Genomic DNA, 19,074 nt, shown 5'->3' on the forward strand with positions numbered 1-19,074 from the left:
GGACGATCATAAACGAAAGACGTCCAAGTGCCGATAATCAAACTAGGTTTTGGACGTATTTCTAAACAATCTAGGCCTTCATAGTGCTGCAGAACGACCATAGCTAAATGGGACGTTTCAGGAGGAGTGTCGAGGGCGGGATTTGGGCGGGATGTGGGCAGGCATAGACTTAGTCGTACTGCATGTATAACTGAAAGTTATATAGTACAGGATCGATGGAACTTGGACGTTGTGACTTATACCAGTGTTCTTCAACCACCGGTCCATGGACTAGTGCCGGTCCACAGAAATTTCCTGCCGGTCCACACGGTCAGCACGTGCATCAGGCCCAAAACAGTGTTCTTCAACTGCCGGTCCATGGTGCGATCGATGTGGCGTTATCTTCGAGCCAACTCTTTCTTCCTAACTGATTCAGTGCACAAAGCCATGGGCAGTGGCTCCTACGCGCATCCTGCGCCTGAACCGGAAGCCTTCTCTCTGACGTTGCAATGTCAGAGGGAAGGCTTCCAGATGAGGCACGGGATGTGCAAGGTGCAATTAGTATTATTATGGGAGCGGGGTCTGGGGTGGAGATTGGGTAGAGATGGACGGGTCTGGTCCACGACTTAGCCCAGTGTTCTTCAACCCACCGGTCCACGGACTGATGCCGGTCCACAGAAAAATTATTTTATGTATGCCGGTCCATAGGTGTAAAAAGGTTGAAAACACTGACTTATACCATTTGAAACATGGTCTAAGTCACAAAAACCCACCTAAAGTGATTAAATAAGCACTGCAAACATATAATACAGACCCCCACACACTACCTCAGTGATCACTGATCCCCCCCCCCCCATAAAAATATTAATCACAAATTGAAAATTGTGCCTCTAGAACATCATCACCTGGCAGCCTGGCATAGGAAAGCCTAGTCATGCTTAAACCATCTTGGGGGTGGGTTAGGGACCCATAGAGAGGTGGACCCATGCCCATAAGCCCCTGTAATTACTGCATTGATATTGAAACATGTGCACTCCCCTATATACCCCAAAACCCTTTTTTACTAGCATATAAGTTACTCCTGCAGCCATAAGGGCTATTGGGGTGGTAGATAAGTGGGTCTAGGGGATTCTGGAGGTGGTTTGGGGGGCTCACCATGACCTATAAGGGAGCTGTAGTGAGATGAAGACATTGCACCGTTTTTGTGAAGTTCACAGCAGTGCCCTGTAAGGTACTCCACTATTTAGGAGCCATGTCTGGGTGTTCAGTCCATTACTTTGCAGACCCCTCCCACGTCCAACAGGGCTTGCTCTAGGCGTTTTTGACTTGGATGAAAAGTTGGATGAAAATGTGTATAAAGATGGACGAGTTAGTGGCTTGGATGATCAAATTGGCAAGACGTATAGTTAGCCGATTTTCAAAACGAAAAAAATTTGGATGTATTTTTCGAAATGTGTCCTAAGCTATTTTTTACTTTGGACGACTTGGACGAAAATGGACTTAGACGTTCCTTTAAATTATGCCCCTCCACACTCTTTGAAGATGCTTTTGCAGCACAACCATCCTTTTAAGGATGTTCTCTTTTAACCAAATAGTAGAATTTTCTTCTGACCAGCCTTTCAGAAAAATCTGCTGTGTCCACTTTACCTTTTGTTTTATCCATATTTGTTCTTTCTTTTCAAAAATATTGTAGTTCTTCCCCCTCCTTTTTGTGCTAGTACAGTCGTTTGTTTTAATGCTTAGTTGTTGTTGTCATTGCTGGGTTTTTTTTAAAATGATGTCATTTTAATATTTGATGTCTTTTTATTATTTTGTCTTAACTGTCTTTACCCCACTTAAATGTTTTATGAATGTTAGCCACTTTGAAAGTTTGAAAAGACGGGATAGCAAAATTTAGATAAACTTGAGAAAAGGCCCAGTTTCTCTAATCTCTCACTGTATGGCAACTCCTCCAGCCCTTTAACCATTTTAGTCGCTCTTCTCTGGACCCTTTCGAGTAGTACAATGTCCTTCTTTGTGTACGGCGATCAGTGCTGGATGCAGTAGTCCAGGTGGGGGCGTACCATGATTCGAATCGTGAATTGGGCAGCACTAGTTAGCAGTTGGAGAGGCAATTGAGCCAAAGACAGTTAAGCAAATGTAGCACAGGGTTTTTATACTCAAGAAAGTTTTACTCCTAAAACAGTTACCTCAATCTTTTTGTTATATTAGATCACTAGCTAGTCCCTCTTGGAGGAAAGAGGCTGGAAGTTCTAGTCTATGTAATATTCTGCCTAGCAACTAATGATGTCAGGCACAAGGCTGTGAGAATCTATGTAGGCACCTATAATGCAAGGTTACAATGGTCTTAAACTTATCCTAGATACAGCCCAGATTTCCCACTAAGCAGAGAGGGCAGTTGCCTAATGATGCTGAAAGGGACGTCTGTTCTGGCAGTACTTTATTCTAAGCTTTGCTCAGCATGAGTAGTATCAGATCCTTAAAGGCAGAGGGATGGGTTGGAATCATTTAGAGCAGGGGTGCCCACACTTTTTTGACTCGCGAGCTACTTTTAAAATGACCAAGTCAAAATGATCTACCAACAATAAAATTTTAAAAAAACACAACGCACACTGTATGCATAGAATTGTTAATTATCATTCCTATTCCGGGGTTTTTTCAAAGAGGTCAAAGCAGATGACTCTATGCACTGTCACCTCAGTAACAACCATACAAAAATAGACAAATACCCCCCCTCCCTTTTTACTAAACCACAATAGCAGTTTTTAGCGCAGGGAGCTGCGCTGAATGCCCAGCGCTGCTCTCGACGCTCATAGGCTCCCTGCGCTAAAAACCAGTATTGCGGTTTAGTAAAAGGGGACCATATTGTAAAATATAGACAGCAGATATAAATTCAGACACATTTTGATCACTAAATTTAAAATAAAATCATTTTTCCTACCTTGTCTGGTGATTTCATGAGTCTCTGGTTGCACTTTCTTCTTCTGACTGTGCATCCAATCTTTCTTTCAGCCTGTATCCTCTTCTCCACACCTCATTCCCTCCACCAACTTTTTCTTCCTTTCTCTCTTCATGCCCCCTTTCTTTTTTTCTGTTTCTCTTCTTTCCTTCTGTCCCCTGCCTGCCCCCTTTCTTTCTTTCTCCCTGCCCTTCCCCAAGCCACTGCCACTGCCGCTGCCATCGGGGAACAGGACCCAAAACGCCACCAATGGATAACAGGCCCCAAAGCCGACGCTGATGCCGCCCAATACTCTCCCTGCTTCGGGCCAACCAGCATTCCTCTCCCCGACATCAATTCTGCCGTCGGAGAGGAAATTCCGCCCAGGCAGGCAGTGATTGGCTGGCCCGAACTTCCTCTCCGATGGCAGAATTGACGTCAGGGAGAGGAAGACTGATCGGCCCGATAGATCGCCAAGGCAAAGTGAGTCCTGGGTGATTGACTCACTTTGCTTTGGCGAGCTACCAGTCGATCGCGATCGACCTATTGGGCACCCCTGATTTAGAGCATTGTAAATTTGCCATTAGCTTGCCCCACACCTTTTAAGTTGGTAGAATCGATAGGATGCTGTTGCTCAGACTGAGTGGTGCTTCAGAAACAGGGGCACTCAGCAGAGGAGATGGCATCCTGAGGAGAGGACATCTTCCTGCACCCTCATCATTGAAGAACAATCCTGCTGACCCTGTGTCTATGTGAACTGAGAAGGTGTTGTTAGCTTTTTGATGAAACAGTGACTGAGTTAAAAAATGCATGGGATAAACACTAAGAATCTCGAAATAGAAAGAGGATTATATTGACGCAAAGCTCAGCAGATAATCTTCATTTATGATGCGCAAGAGTGATACATAAATGCAGCCCCAGCATTGGGGAATTGAAGCTGATGCTGGACTCACTTCTATAGTCGTCCCATATATGGCAAGACAGATCGGGACTGGCTAGTAGCTTTGATGGCAACTCCAGCACTGGGGCAATGTGGCCAATGCCAGATGGATTTCTATGCTCTGTGACTCATTTATAGCAAGATGGATCAGGAGCAAGTATGCATATTTTAAACCACATGCCTATCGTGGGGGGAGGGAAGGACATCTTATAGAGGAACTTATCGTAGCAAGTAAAATAATTGCTAGATTGTTGGTTCAACATTGCCTTGATGATGAGTGTGACTGTTGGGCAGACTGGATAGACCACACAGGTCATTATCAGCTGTCATTTACTATGCTACTTCTGGATTAAATAGTGCAACAATCTCTCTTTTCCATGAGCAGATTAAGAAGAAGCAACAGGAAGTAGTGGGTTTCTTGGAGGCCAACAGGATTGATTTTGAAGAAAAGGACATTGCTTGTAATGAAGACAATCGGAAATGGATGCGAGACAATGTCCCTGGTGAAAAAAAGCCCCAAAATGGAATCCCACTTCCGCCTCAGATCTTCAATGAGGAGCAGTATTGTGGAGTAAGAGATCTAATGCTTTGGACTCTGTCCCCTTTTTTGTTTCATATAATTGTAATGCTGCTGGACTATATTTTGTATAAAGCTGGACTTTATTTTGTATAAACTTATTTTGTATAAACAGTTAGGTTAATTCCAAGCTTTTTCTGCCACATTTTTCTGGTACATAAAATTAAAACCTGCTCCGAAGATTGAAGTTAGCCACAATGTGATTACATTACTCCCTCGAAATTTACGGGGGTTCTGTTCCAGGACTCCCCACGAATTTTAAAGAACCGCAAATGCAGTTTTGCATCTGTCAAAAGGCAGAAGAGGCAGGAGAGGACTGCTGGGGCTCCGACGGGTGCAGAAAATCATTTGCAGTATGCTCCAATCGCCTCTTCCTGTTACTAAAGTCAGGCTACACCAATCAGGAGCTGCTTTGACATGCAGCTCCTGATTGGTGTAGCCTGACTTTAGTACAGGAAGAGGCGGTCGGAGCATACCCTGAATTACTGAGTCCGCAAATCGCAAACTGGAAATTCACGGGGGAACACTGTATTTTATTTTATAACTCGAGAGGTGATTAACTAGGGTTGCCAGATTTTGTCTTTAAAAAAAGGACACCTATTTCTGTCCCATTTTGCAGCCCCACTCTTATTCCACCTCCAACTCCTCCCTATTCAATTCTAGCCCTGCCCCCAGCTGAACATCCTGCACCTTCCCTGAGGTCTGTGCATGAGTGGACATCAACTTGTTGTCACGTGCATGTGTACGCGTGTATGATGTCGTCACCTCAATGTCCACACATGTGCAAAGGGCCTCCAGACGTGGCCATGAGCTCAGGGACATCCAAAATCCAGACAAACTGCCTAGTTTTGGAAATCCCTTTGGGTACCCGGATAGTCCTCTAAAAAGAGGACATGTCCGGGTTTACCCGGACCTCTGGTCCATATGATTAAGGTCATATGGTAAATGGGTACACAAAACATAAATTGAAAATAGACTGGTTCAATAAATCTAGTTCTCCCAGCTTCTTATACATATTGCATACAGGGCCAGATTAATTGGTAGGCCCAGTAGGCACGTGCCTAGGGACCAAAACTGTCAGGGGGGCCTGCGAAAGGAGGGTAAAAAGATGACTCACCTTGCAATTTTTTTTCAAATGGAAACGACTCCCCCCACGGCATCAACGGCAATGGCCCCTGGGATCAACAGCGATGCCCCCCCCCCGGCATCAACGGTAATACGGCCAGCTCTGCTCCAGGAAGTTCCCGCGATGACTGCATCTGCCACTCCATCTCCTTCCGACATCACTTACTTCTTCCGGAGCAAGTAAGTGACGTTGAAAGTTGAAAGGGGATGGACCGGCAGACGCAGTCATCACGGGACCTTCCTGGAGCAGAGTCGACTGCGTTGCCGTCGATGCCGCCAGCTGTTCTAACAATTTCTACTTTCGGGCTGCCTTTTGCCAAGGAGCTCAGAGAACAGAGACGGCAGCGCGGGACTTTGCATTTGTTTGGAGGGAGAGAGAACGGAGCATGGAAGGGTGGTGTAGGGAGAGAAAGGGGGCAGGGTGATATGGAAGGGTGGTGTAGGGAGAGAAAGAGGGCATATGCTGATGGAATTGGTGTGCAGGGAAAGGGGAGAGAGAAATAAGGGGGTTTAGCCGTTATTTATCGTTCCACCATACTGGCTGATTTTGAATTTTCCCCAAGCAACAACTCTTTGGAATATCTAGAGGTTAGACTTAAAACATCTCCTTCTCTAGATTACTTGCTTCTATATCTCCCCCTTCCTGTTAGTGTCCAAACTCTCACATATCTTCAATCAACCATTCTAGATTTTTGTGTTTCTTCTGCTAATCCTGTCATTTTAGGTGACTTTAATATCCATTTTGAAGACACCAGTAACACTTCTACTTTAGAAGTCCTCACCTTTTTTAAGTGATCTAGATCTTCTGCTACTAATAACCAATTCTACTCACATTGCTGGCTATACTTTGGACATGGTGCTTATCCAATCATCTCACTATAATAACTTTCAAGTTTCCTCAACCATACAAGTTCTATGGTCAGATCATTTTTAGTTTCCTTTCAACAACAAACTTTAGATTACCACCAAAACTAAAGCCTAAAACAATTACCACTAGGAATTATAAGAAATTGGAAGCTGCTGCTATCTTGTCTAATTTTGATCTTACCTTAGAAAACATGTCCAGTCTTTCTATCGATGATAAAGCCTTAGAATGGAACCAATCTGTCACCAAACTTTTAGACTCACTAGCGCTGTTACCACCTTTACGATTTCCCCCCGCAAACTAAAAAATCCTTGGTATTCAGCTAATTTGAATTTAATCAAAAAACAATTACGCTTCCTTGAGCGCAAATGGAGATGTAACAAAATGCTCATTAATCTCAATAAGTTTAAGGAACACGCGGCATACTATAAAACTGAAATCAATAGAACTAAATAAGAATATTACTCCAAACAAATTAAGAAATAAAAAAATACTTCTGAATTATTTGCAATAGTCAAATCTCTAACTACGAAGAAAAAAGAAACAAATAAAACTAATCAAACACCATCAGCACAAGCCCTTGCTACTTACTTTATAGACAAAGTACAAAGAATCAGGGAGACATTTTCACAAACTCTTATCCCTAGCTGCGCTAAAGATTTCACTGACTCTATTACTTCTTCAAATCTGTCCTTTTCTAAATGCTCTCGTTTCACCCTCCCAACTTTACAGGAATTACAAAGATGTCTCAACTCACTTAATACAAAAGGGACCAGCTCAGAAGTCATTCCTCCTTTCCTCTTAAAACAATTTTTTTTCTATTTTTGGTCCATATATCAAAGACTTGATCAACTCTAGCCTATCATCGGGTTCCTTACCCAAAACTTGGAAACAATCAATTATTTATCCAATCATCAAAGATCAAAAATCCAGCATTCAAGACATATCTAATTATCGACCTATAGCTAATATACCATTTATAGCTAAACTTACTGAAAAAATTGTTTTCCACCAAATTTCCGATTTTATTGAGAAAACAAAAGTTCTACATCCCAACCAAACTGGTTTTCGTCACCACCATTCCACTGAACTCTCTTTGCTAGGTTTAACCACAAAAATACTCTACCATCTTGACCATCATCAGTCAGTTCTGCTCTTCTCCTTAGATCTTTCCTCTGCTTTCGATACCATTGATCATAGCTTATTATTATCACGTCTTCACGAAATTGGCATAACAGGTCAAGTCATGGACTGGTTCACCTCTTACTTTTCAGAAAGATCATCCAAGGTTATTTTTAACGATACAACATCTGAGCCTTTTTCCATTAAACATGGAATTCCACAAGGCTCTCTCCTGTCACCCTTACTTTTTAGCATCTGTATGTCCCCTCTTTTGATTGTGGGTCAATCCATCGGCTTCACTACATTTGCTTACGCTGATGATGTGCAATTAATTCACCCTATCAATCTTAATAACATAGAGGATGTTGCTTCCATCAACCACAAACTAGAAAAAAATCAAATTGTGGTTAGATTCAAATAGGTTGTCCCTCAACATCAATAAATCAAAATTAATGATTTTTTCATTTAAAGAGGGAATAACTCTTCAGGCCCCCTTGAAATTTGAATCCCTCCCAATTAAAGTCGTACCCACTTTAAAGCTGCTAGGAGTCACTCTTGACTGTAAATTTTCCTATCACAATCATATTAGTACGGTGGTCTAGAAATGCTTCCACTGCCTTAGAATGATACAGTCCCTTTCCAAACTATTAGACCCTGCATCTCTGAATACACTAATCCATTCTTTGGTAATTTCTTGTATAGATTATTGTAATGCTATCAAGATTATTTATGGCGCTAAGAAATATGACCATGTTTCTCCTCTTCTATTCAATGCACATTGGCTACCTGGTGAACATAGAATTAGCTACAAAATTTTACTATTAACTTTTACAACTCGCTTAAATAATCAACCAGCGTTTATTGATAGACTCCTAATTCCCTATTATCCCACTAAATCTCTTCGTTCTACATCACAAAATCTCCTTGTTGTACCATCATTAAAACTAATTAACACGTTGAGATCCAACAACTTCGCTGTGACTGCACCCTCTCTGGAATTCACTGCCTAATCATTTACGGATCGAATCCACGATAAAGCAATTTAAAGCAAAACTAAAAACATTCTTATTCCAAGATGCTTTGGGATAAAACCTGTCCTTTTAAGGACTAAAACAATTACAGCTTCTACCCTAGCCTATTGTTTTACCCTTAAGTGTGCTACCCTTCTTTCCTAATTGTATGCAGTTAGAATATATGTTTTTGTATGTGTCTACTAACCTAACCCGGTTCTGTATAGTATTTTAACTATAACTTGTTTCTTTTAAGATTTTTTTTATTACTGTATACCGCCTAGAAATTTGATTAAGCGGTATAAAATTTTTTTAAGAAACTTGAAACTTGGAATTGAGTTGGAGGGAAAGAAAGGGGGCAGATGTTGATGTAATTGGTGTGCAGGGAAAGGAGAGAGAGAGAGACATAAGGAGGAAGGATACTGGATGGAATTGGGTTGAAGGGAAAGAAAGGGGGCAGATGCTGATGGAAGTGGGGGGGGGGAAGGGAAAGGAGAGAGTGAAATGCCAGACCATGGGGGTGTGGGAGAGGGAAGGGAAGGAGAGGAGAAAGATGCCAGACCATTGAAGGAGGGAAAGGAAGAAGATGGATGCCAGCCCAATGGGGGTAAAGGGAGAAATGGAAGAGGGAGGCATACAGTTTCTTGAAGGAGCATAGAAGGAGAAAAGATGCCATATAGAAGAGGCAGACAGTGGATAAAGGGAAGATAGTGACAAGAAGATGAGGAAAGCAGAAACCAGAGAAGACAAAATAGAAAAAATGTTTTTATTTATTAATTTTTTTTGCTTTAGGGGAGATGCAACTCTGTTTCTGTGGTGTTGCATTGTATGCAGAGTCCAGCTTCTTGGTGGTTCAATTTAACCTTTGTCTATGTATTTCTATTTTATCCCCCCTTTTACAAAACCGTAGAGCATTTTTTAGTGCTGGCCGTGGTGGCAACAGCTCTGACACTCAGAATTCTATGAACATCTGAGCTGTTACCACCGTGGCTAAAAACCATACTACAGTTTTGTAAAAGGGGGAGGGGTTAGTTTGTGATTACATATTTCAAAATAGGCAAAGGTATTTTCTGTGTGTTCGAAAGACATGGTTTTGTGCTAGGATTAACTGTGCAGGATTGATCTGTACTAGTCTGGCTTGTTTAGTTGTACAATGGGTGTATTGATGTTGTACTGCTCACTGCAGTATGTAAGATGCTGCCTTTTCCTAGGTACACTCTTGTGCGATGTGTGGATTGTTATTAAAAATCATGTTTTTCATACAGTTGGGGGGGAGGGTGTCAAAAAATTATGGGCTCCAGGTGTCACATATGCTAGATACGCCAATGTGCTGGGGTTTTGCTTTTTCCCTTGGAAAAAAAATGACACACTTGTGACATCGGTGTCTCCTCTCTCTCTCTCTGTGCTACTAATTAAAAATAATAAATAGTAATATTGAGCAGCAGCAGCGTGAAGGGGGTGGTGGCTGCCATGTGGGGCAGGAGAAGACGGAAGAGGAGGCAGTGGCTGGAAGTGGCACAAGGCGCAGTTCTGCGGGCTGCTCTGGGGAGGACTAGATTATAGAGTGAATCCCGCGGTGGTGTCTGGCTGGTTACAGCCCGGAGATCGAGGCGAGCTGCAGATATGTGAGGCTCTGCCCGGGGATCGTATCATGGGATCCGGGTAGGGGGGAGCCACAGGCAGGTAGGTGCTCTTCCTGCCTAGGAAACACTGTCTGCAGATGGGGTGGTGGACGGGGATGTTGTGTTTAATATAGTAACATAGTAAATGATGGCAGATAAAGACCTGAACGGTCCATCCAGTCTGCCCATAAGTTATACCCATTAAAAAAAATACATGATTAGATTAACTTGTCTCTTCCTTGGGGGCGGGGCAGGGCAAGGGGGCCCAGTGTACTTGTGTGCCTAGGGGCCCTCGAAGAATTAATCCTGCCCTGATTGCATAGGAGGTTTCTTATGAGGGAAATGTCTTCTCTTCTATGTAAATGGGGGCCTGCCTTTTTCACCATTCAGCTGTTTGTGCACTGCGGGAGACAGACCCCTTACGTTTTTGGGCTTCTGGAAGTTTTCCTTGGGCTGAGCCCTCCAGGATCTGGAATCATGGTTTTGGGACTGTGCCAATTAAATGTGGATGGTTGCACAAAAGAGGCAGTGCCAATTATCTTGGCACTTACGTTTGTGTGGAGCGCTTAACTATACTGTACATGCGTAGTTATAAGATTGCCCTGTCAGTTTTCGACAAAAAAATCAGCTTTACCTCTTACCGTACAGTTTAAAGTAGCATGAATAATGTTTACAATAAAATGAATTATCAGGTTAACCATTAAGCAGACCTTAACATAAAGCATTCAAAATAACTTCAAACACAAGGAAAGCTGTTGCAGTCCCAGGCCAAATTGACCAAAACAAAAGAACTGGTAGACAAAACAGCTGAACAGTTCAAAAACAGAACCCCATAACCACACAGTCCAGTTGGTGCCACTGTGAGGTTATGGGATTTTAGTTCTTCCCTAAAGTGTTCTAACGGTGAAGAAAACTTTAGCTTCTTAACCATACAATGTGATCTTTGCTGAAAACAACCCTTCCTGAACCCTGCTCGGACTGAATCCCTTCCTGGATTGACTGGGCTCAGAGCAGTTCTGGTTTACAGTTTCACTTCACCCCATTCTCCCTGTCATCAAGTGAAAACCGTGGAGGTTACCTCTGGGTAGTCAAATACCGGTAGATTTTTTTTCTTTCAGGGACAATGTCTCAAAATAGTTGAGTTTTATACATACCATGAGAGTAATGAACCTCACTCAATCCTAATCCAGGATATATGGAGTATTATTTTAGTCTCTCAAATCTATTTTTAAACGCACCATAATTCTTGCTTCATGGCAAAGAGAACTTTCTTCTTGAGTTCATAAGATGTATTATGCATGGGCAACTTAGGTTGTGCTTCAAAATTCATTTTAATCAAGCCTTTGGGACCCAAAGAGGCAGAGGAGCAGGCTAATGATTGGAACAGAAGTTTGGGAACTGGAAGGCCCAGGTTCAAATTCCATGATGGTTTCTTGTGGCTTTGGGCAAGTTACTTAACCTTCCATGCCTTGGGAGAAGGAAACAGCATACTCCTATATCACACACACACACAAAAAAAACACAAAACAAAAACCATGGGTGGGGGACTTCATTGTGTGGTCATATGTAATTTTCTTATTTTAGAATATGTGAGTATTTATCAACTTTTGGAAGAAATTCACCCAAGATGGCATACAGCAAGGACAAGCTGGACAGAGGCAATAAACAATTACAGCAATAAAAATATTCAAATGATGGTACACCTAATGGCATAATAGCCCTGATTCCATATATGGCACCTAGGCTAAGCGCCTAGATGAATTCAGCGCAAATTTAATTTTAGGGAGTTGGCTTAATTAGCATTATAATTGAAAACACTATTAAAAGCCAATTAAATACACTTCAAAAACAATTCATTAAAGTTCTGAGCAGAATTTGGCACAGTGCATACGCACAGTTATATTGGAGCACCTACTGGCACCTACAGGAAAGCTAGGCATGGTTAGGGGCACAGTTTTGATGTGAAAAGCATTAGGTGCTGGTATTTTAGGCCATGAAAACCCTGGCCTAATATACCAGCACCTAAGTTGTAGAATAGATGCTTACCAATGCCTAACTTGATTTCAGCACTAGTAGGCACGATTCTACAAATGGTGTCTAAATTTGATTGATATGCAGTAGGCATCATTTCCCTAGGTGCCTACCAATTTAAGTGCCATTTAAACTAAACTATACCTTAAGTTTATATACCGCATCCTCTCCATAGAGATGGAGCTTGGCACGGTTTACAGGAACTTTAATATAAGGAAGGAAAAACATAATAACAGTGATCTTAAAGAGGGTATCGAGATTTACATTTTTGAACACAGCCAAGTTTCAGATGCTTTAGGAATAATTGGAAGGAGCCCAGATTCCGCAGCAGGGCAGGAAGGTTATTCTAAAGCTTAGTGATTTTGAAGAAAAGTGATTTCCCTAATTTTCCAGCATAGATAACGCCTTTTAGCGAGGTAAAGATAGTTTAAATTTTTGGATGGATCTGTTAGTGTCAGGTCTCGTAGAATTCCAAGATAGTGGAATTAGAGGAGGAAGAATGCCATGCAAGATCTTGAATGTTAGGCAGGCCAGTGAAGTTTTGACAGAGGCGGGGAAACATGATTAAATTTACTTTTTGTGAAGATCAACCTAGCCGCAGTATTCTGGATCTGCTGAAGTCTTTGGAGACTTTTCTTGGTTAAACTTAGATAGATGGAGTTGCAATAGTCCAGCCTGGAAAGGATGATTGATTGTACAAGGACAGCAAAATGTTGATGGAAGTAAGATCTCACTTTTCTCAACATGTCAACATAATATAAACTAAAAAAAATCTTAATAGCAGTGGTCTGAATTCAAGAGGGCCTGGGATAGGAACGTGGGATCTCTTGGTTACTGTGGATGGGGAGACTAGATGGGCCATTTGTCCTTTATCTGCCATCATGTTTCTATGTCTCTATGTTTCATTGCAAGGCCCACGAGCCAATGGCGGCCCTCCGAGACCTCTGTGACAGCTAGCGGAGCCTGTGCAGAATATTATCCCCCCATCGGGATCTGGCACTTTTTGCTTCCAGCCCTGCAGTTGGATGCGCCTTGTAAAATAGGGTCCAGGGCAACTGCCCTGTTTGCTCCCTCCCCCCTAACAACAGCCCTGGTGAGGAGTAATTCTGTAACCGGTTGTCTAGAATAAAGTGAAAAAAACATACCTATTAATGCTAGTTTTATAAAGACCAAAAAAGAACTTTCTGAAATAAGTAGTAAAAACAAGCACCTCAGTATTCAGCTTGTGGTGATCAGCAGTTCTAAAGTTTCTTTTTTTAAAAAAAAATATCACTGTGGATTGAAGCTAACTTGGACATTCACTGCTGGGCCATGCCTGGGTAGCAGCACTGAATATCCAGGTCAGCTGTGGACACAGAAGTTAAGCAGATGCTGACCAATATTCAGTGCTTGCATTTACATAACTAACCAGGGAAAGTTAGGACTGTCATTTGTGTGGTCCAGCTTGCCTGGTTAGCTAAGCAGGCATGTGAGGGAATGGGTGCTATAGTGAAGAGCACTCCCTCACTGATAGTGTAATTCAGTCACCTTACAACAGATGGCACTAGTTCACTGATATTGCAATTCAGTCGTCTTACAGCAGGGGGTGCACTGCTCATTCACTGATATTGCAAGAAAATCACCATACAGCAGGGGGCGCTAGTTCATGAATATTAGGTATAAGCCACCTGATAAATCAGTTGAGTCAGAGAGGTGGGGCTTAGACCAGGTTGGAGGTAAATGCTCAATGGTTGAGGCTCCAGGGGAGACCCTGAGGGAAAAGGATTCCAGTTGAAGCTGAGTGACAGTGCCTGAGGAGAGGACCAGAGAACAATGTGGCTCCAGCAGCTTTTTGTGGGAAGAATGTCAAGGTAGGAAAGAACCTGGGCCCAAATGCATTAAAGTCAGCGATTGTCTAACAATTGTAGCTAAACAGGTTTTGACTGGTTTAGCGATGATTGGATTTGCTGCCCTGATGCTTAAAACTGCTTACCGTGTGGTTTTCTGTGCAATTGCTCATTCTCTAACAAAGCCATGCAAATAAGCTCTTTAATATTAAAATGCTATGCATACTAGCTAAGCGATTGATACACTAACATCGCTTTGCGATGCATAAAAAAGAGCATTGACTTTTTTAGTGATTCGAAAAATGTCTTACCAATTAGTTCAGCCCTGAAATTAATATGTTTATAAAATTTATCATACTTTTTTTTTTTTTTTAAATGGACACAGATGCTGTTCGTGTGTTACATATACACAATATCTGCCCGATTTTAAAAAAACTAACAAACTGTGAGCCGAGCTGTGTTCTCCCCCAAAGAGCCCCCTCCCAATGACAACCACAGGTCTTTGAACCCCTTGATGATGACGGCTGCCACCGCGACAGTGACACATCCAGAGAGACAGGAGGGATGACCACTCCCTCCTACCTCAGCAACCCAGTTGTGCATCTGGGCCACTTGGACCTCCCCTCCCCCCCGACATTCCTCCAATACTCTCCCCAACTCTCACTCCGGCACTCCCCTTCGCTTCTCCTGCCACCCCGTCACAATATATTTGACTAACTTTCAGAGAACAGACCCCCCTTCTGGTCAGGACAGGATACCATAACTGCAGCTACTATACTGACCTGAGGAAGAAGGTTTTGGCTTTTGAAAGCTAATTGAAAAACATATTCAATAAAATATTATCTTATTTTCCATCTTTTGTTTTATTTCTATTTGTTAATTTGCATTGACCTCTATAAAAAGCAGAATGTAAATGATAGTTAATTAAATTTTTCTCTGCATACAGTGTGCTTTGTGTAGTTTAATTATGTGGTTACCATTATGTATTGTTTTTAAGATTATATTGTGTATATATAAATCATAAATAGAAGAAATGGCATTACAATTAGTACTATTATTATGGGGGTAGGGTTTGAGGAGGAGCTTGGACAGGGTCTAGGGTAGATCTTTTGCCCCTCCCCCAAACTAAAAAGTGTTCTGCTGCCTATGGAATAGAGAATTATGTAACAGCATTTTTGTGGTAGAATTGTTGAAATATTACTAGGTAGTTTGAGTACAATTCTCTATTCTAATATACTTCTTATTGTTTTTCTTTTAAGGACTTTGACTCATTTTTCAATGCCAAAGAAGTGAATGAAATATTTTCATTCCTAGGTCTTGCATCTCCTCTTGGCTTCAAGGTAGGCACAAAAGCCCAACAGCTTGTGACGGAAGTGAGGTATGAAAGAGGTCCCACTCTGTCTGTGAAGTAATGATACCTAGGAAATATTACAGTAATCAGATTATTCAAAGGAACACAACAGAAAGTGTTATGATGGTTATAAAACACTAGTCTTTAGGCCCATTACATTAACGGGTGCTAGAATAGATGTGTGTCTTTGTGTTTCTTTTTTTCATTTTCTCTCCTTGGCTGCTTTCTGTCTATCTTTCTTTCTTTCTGTCTCTCTCCCTCCTACTGTCTGTCTTTCTTTCTGTCTTTCTTGCTGTCTGTCACTCTTTCCTTGACTGTCCAGCCCTTCTCCCTTCATTTTACCTCCCCCCTGCCCTGCAGCACCTGTTCCCTGCTTCCCTATCCAGCAGTAGGGCTCCCTTCCTGTTACCCCCCCCCAGCCTGTTACATTAACGGGTGCTAGAGTAATGTCTGTCTGTCTGTTATTTTTTTTTTATTTGTCTCTCTCTCCTTGGACGCTGTCTGAATTCTTTCTGTCTTTCTCCCTGGCCCCCTGTCTGTCTATCTTTATTTCTAACTCTATCCTCTTCCCTCACATGTGCCCTTTTTTCTTTCTCCTCCCCACTTCCTTCCAAGTCTGCTCCCCCTATCCCTCAGACTTCCATTCAGCAGCTGTCCCTCCTCTCCCCCACACTTCCATTCATTGTCTGTCTCCCTCTCTCTACCCCTTCTATCTACTGTTCACCCTCTGTCTTGCCCCTTCCATTCACTGCCTTCTCTTCTCTTTCCATCCAGTGTCTGCCCTCTCTCTCTCTCTCTCTCTCTGTTTCATATGGCATCTCCTCCTTCCTTTTCCCTTGGTCTGGCATACCTTCCTCCTTCCTTCCATGCCCTGCCATCTCTTCTTCCCTCCCCCTCTGTTCCCTTAGAAAAGTAATAAATCTTGTTTCATTGTACCCTGGCTTGCCTCAGACCTGCAATAACCTCAAGGTGACATCACGCTGCCGGTTACTTCAACACCGATAGTGCAAGGTGCTTGCTTGGATTAGTAATTCCTCCTAGTTCTCTCTCTCTCTCTGAACTCATACCCTTGGAGAAACTATTTTTTTTTATATATCTTTTTCACTTCAGCATTCTCTTCACATATTTGCAAGCTCCGGCTTCAGCGCTTCCTCTCTGGTGGGTCCTGTGTTCATGAAAATAGGAAGTAGGCAGGACCCGCCTGAGAGGAAGGGCTGAAGCCGGCAACAGCAGCGAATTTTAAACGCTGCTGCTGCCTGAAGAAGCCAGGCCTTAACCGCAGCCGGCAGTGCTGGTGGGGGTGGAGGGTTTTCAAAGGTTCAGCGGCGGCGAGGCTGGGGGGGTTTGAAAAGCCGTCGGTCGTGAAGTATGTCACCTGCATACTTCATGGCCGACTGCTGTTCACGACTTTAAAAACTTAGCGGCGTAGTCTTTTGCCGTCCCTACCCCCCTTCCCGCGTTCTGGCCGTCTCCCAGTGGCTCCTCTCACGACCGCCGCCTGCGTCGTAAGCCTTCTCCGACGCAGGTGCGGCTCACCCTTACCGCGCTATCTGCCTGCCCTGGAAGTGTTATTTTTGGTTGTTTCCTTCCGCCTCCGGCTGGCCGGACCCTTCCCTTCATGTTGGGATGGAGTTTGTTTCGGCAGCAGATCTTTGGCGCTGCAGTGGAGGCACGCTGGCCTGCTCCGGTGTTGGCCGGCCAGTGCAATTGCTTATGGAGTCTTCTGCTCATCCCTGATGACGTAGTAAGTGCGCATGCGTACTCATGTGGCCACTTCCCGACAGATCAGGGAACACGGCTTATGAGTGCGCATGCGCGCTTAGCGTTTTATTGTTATAGATAGTAAAGAAAAGAGGCAAAAACACAACTGCAAAATCAGCACAGCTACATGAAGAAGCAACTGAAGACATGAAGGCTCCAAAACTGTCAATATTAGCATTAAATAAAAAGTGGCTTCATTGTGTATATGATATCCAGACGTCCAAATGTTTCAGTGCTGTAGCACCTGCATCAGGGGCAATAACAAACAATTCAAATACAAATCTGATACAAATCTGATATAATCTCTCTCTCTCTCTCTCTCTCTCTCTCTCTATATATATATATATATATATATATATATATATATATATATCTATACTAGCTGATCACCTGGCGTTGCCCGGATATCCCAATCTCAGCAGTAAGAATGGCCCTCTCTATGTCTCAGCGAGCCCAAAAACTATGGATTAGACCAGGGGTAGGTAATTCCAGTCCTCGAGAACCGGAGCCAGGTCAGGTTTTCAGGATATCCACCATGAATATGTATGAGATGGATTTGCATGCACTGCCTCCTTAAGATGCAAATCTATCTCATGCATATTTATTGTGGATATCCTGAAAACCTCACCTGGCTCCGGCTCTTGAGGACTGGAATTGCCTACCCCTGGATTAAACACTTATCTTTCATATCCTGTAGTTGGACCTCACGTTGTTCCTGATGTAGCAGCTCTCTTTTTCATATCCTGTAGTCAGGCCTAATGATGCTGGACTGTCTTTGAAGCTCTAGATGTAGCTTTGATTACATTACGTTTCCTTGGAGGCATTGTTAAAGCAATGACAGCACAGCACGGTATGACATCATTCCCAATCTTCACACAATTGGTCAAAGCAATATCTGTCTTCCCACCCCCACAGTGTTTGTTCCCAGATAATAAAACAGAGGGTAAGGTAAAATAGTAATTTTTCTCAATGGAGGAGAGTAAACAGTAGAGTGCCGCAGGGGTCTGTACTGGGACTGGTGCTATTTAACTTATTTATAAATGATCTAGAAATTGGAATGACGAGTGAGGTGATTAAATTTGCAGATGACACTAAACTGTTCAAAGTTGTTGAAATGCATGTAGATTGTGAAAAATTGCAGGCGGACCTTAGGAAATTGGAGGACTAGGCATCCAAATGGAAGATGAAATTTAATGTGGACAAATGCAAAGTGATGCACATTGGAAAGAATAACTTGAATCACAGTTACTGGATGCTAGGGCCCACCTTGGGGGTTAACGCCCAAGAAAAGGATCTGGGTATCATTGTAGACAATACGATGAAACCTTCCACCCAATGTGTGGCAGTGACCAAAAAAGCAAACAGGATGCTGGGAATTATTAAAAAAAGGATGGTTAACAAGACTAAGAATGCCATAATGCCCCTGTATCACTCCATGGTGCAACCTTATCTGGAGTATTGCGTTCAATTCTGGTCTCCTTATCTCAAGAAAGATATAGTGGCATTAGAAAAGGTTCAAAGAAGAGCGACCAAGATGGTAAAGGGCATGGAACTCCTCTCGTTTGAGGAAATATTAAAATGGTTAGGGCTCTTCAGCTTGGAAAAAAGACGGCTGAGGGGAGATATGATTGAAGTCTACAAAATCCTGAGTGGAGTAGAACGGCTACAAGCGGATCAATTTTTCACTCTGTCAAAAATTACAAAGAATAGGGGACACTTGAAGTTACAGGGAAATACTTTTAAAACCAATAGGATATATTAGATTTGATAGATAGATTTGGAAAATTCTCTGGTTACAAAATAAATTGGAGTAAATCTGAGGTTCTTCCATTAAATGTACATTTCACAAACAGATTATTTGATACGTTTCCTTTTATTTGGAAGGAAGATGGTATAAAATATTTAGGTATTTGAATAAAAAGTACAT

General features: G+C 42.5%; 1 protein-coding gene across 4 annotated transcripts in view; it reads left to right on the forward strand.

Moving 5' to 3' along the window:
* The window catches only part of LOC117359302 (SH3 domain-binding glutamic acid-rich-like protein), a 141,659-nt gene that overhangs the window by 52,823 nt on the left and 69,762 nt on the right, over positions 1-19,074 (forward strand). For 3 of the 4 annotated variants that reach the window (XM_033941836.1, XM_033941833.1, XM_033941835.1), the window contains 2 exons: positions 4,243-4,428; positions 15,295-15,375. In XM_033941836.1, coding sequence (XP_033797727.1) covers positions 4,243-4,428; positions 15,295-15,375 — 267 coding nt within the window. The remainder of the gene's footprint in view (positions 1-4,242; positions 4,429-15,294; positions 15,376-19,074) is intronic. The other variant, XM_033941837.1, reaches the window with a different exon arrangement.

The sequence above is a fragment of the Geotrypetes seraphini genome, chromosome 4 (assembly GCF_902459505.1).
Source record: "Geotrypetes seraphini chromosome 4, aGeoSer1.1, whole genome shotgun sequence".
NCBI lineage: Eukaryota > Metazoa > Chordata > Amphibia > Gymnophiona > Dermophiidae > Geotrypetes > Geotrypetes seraphini.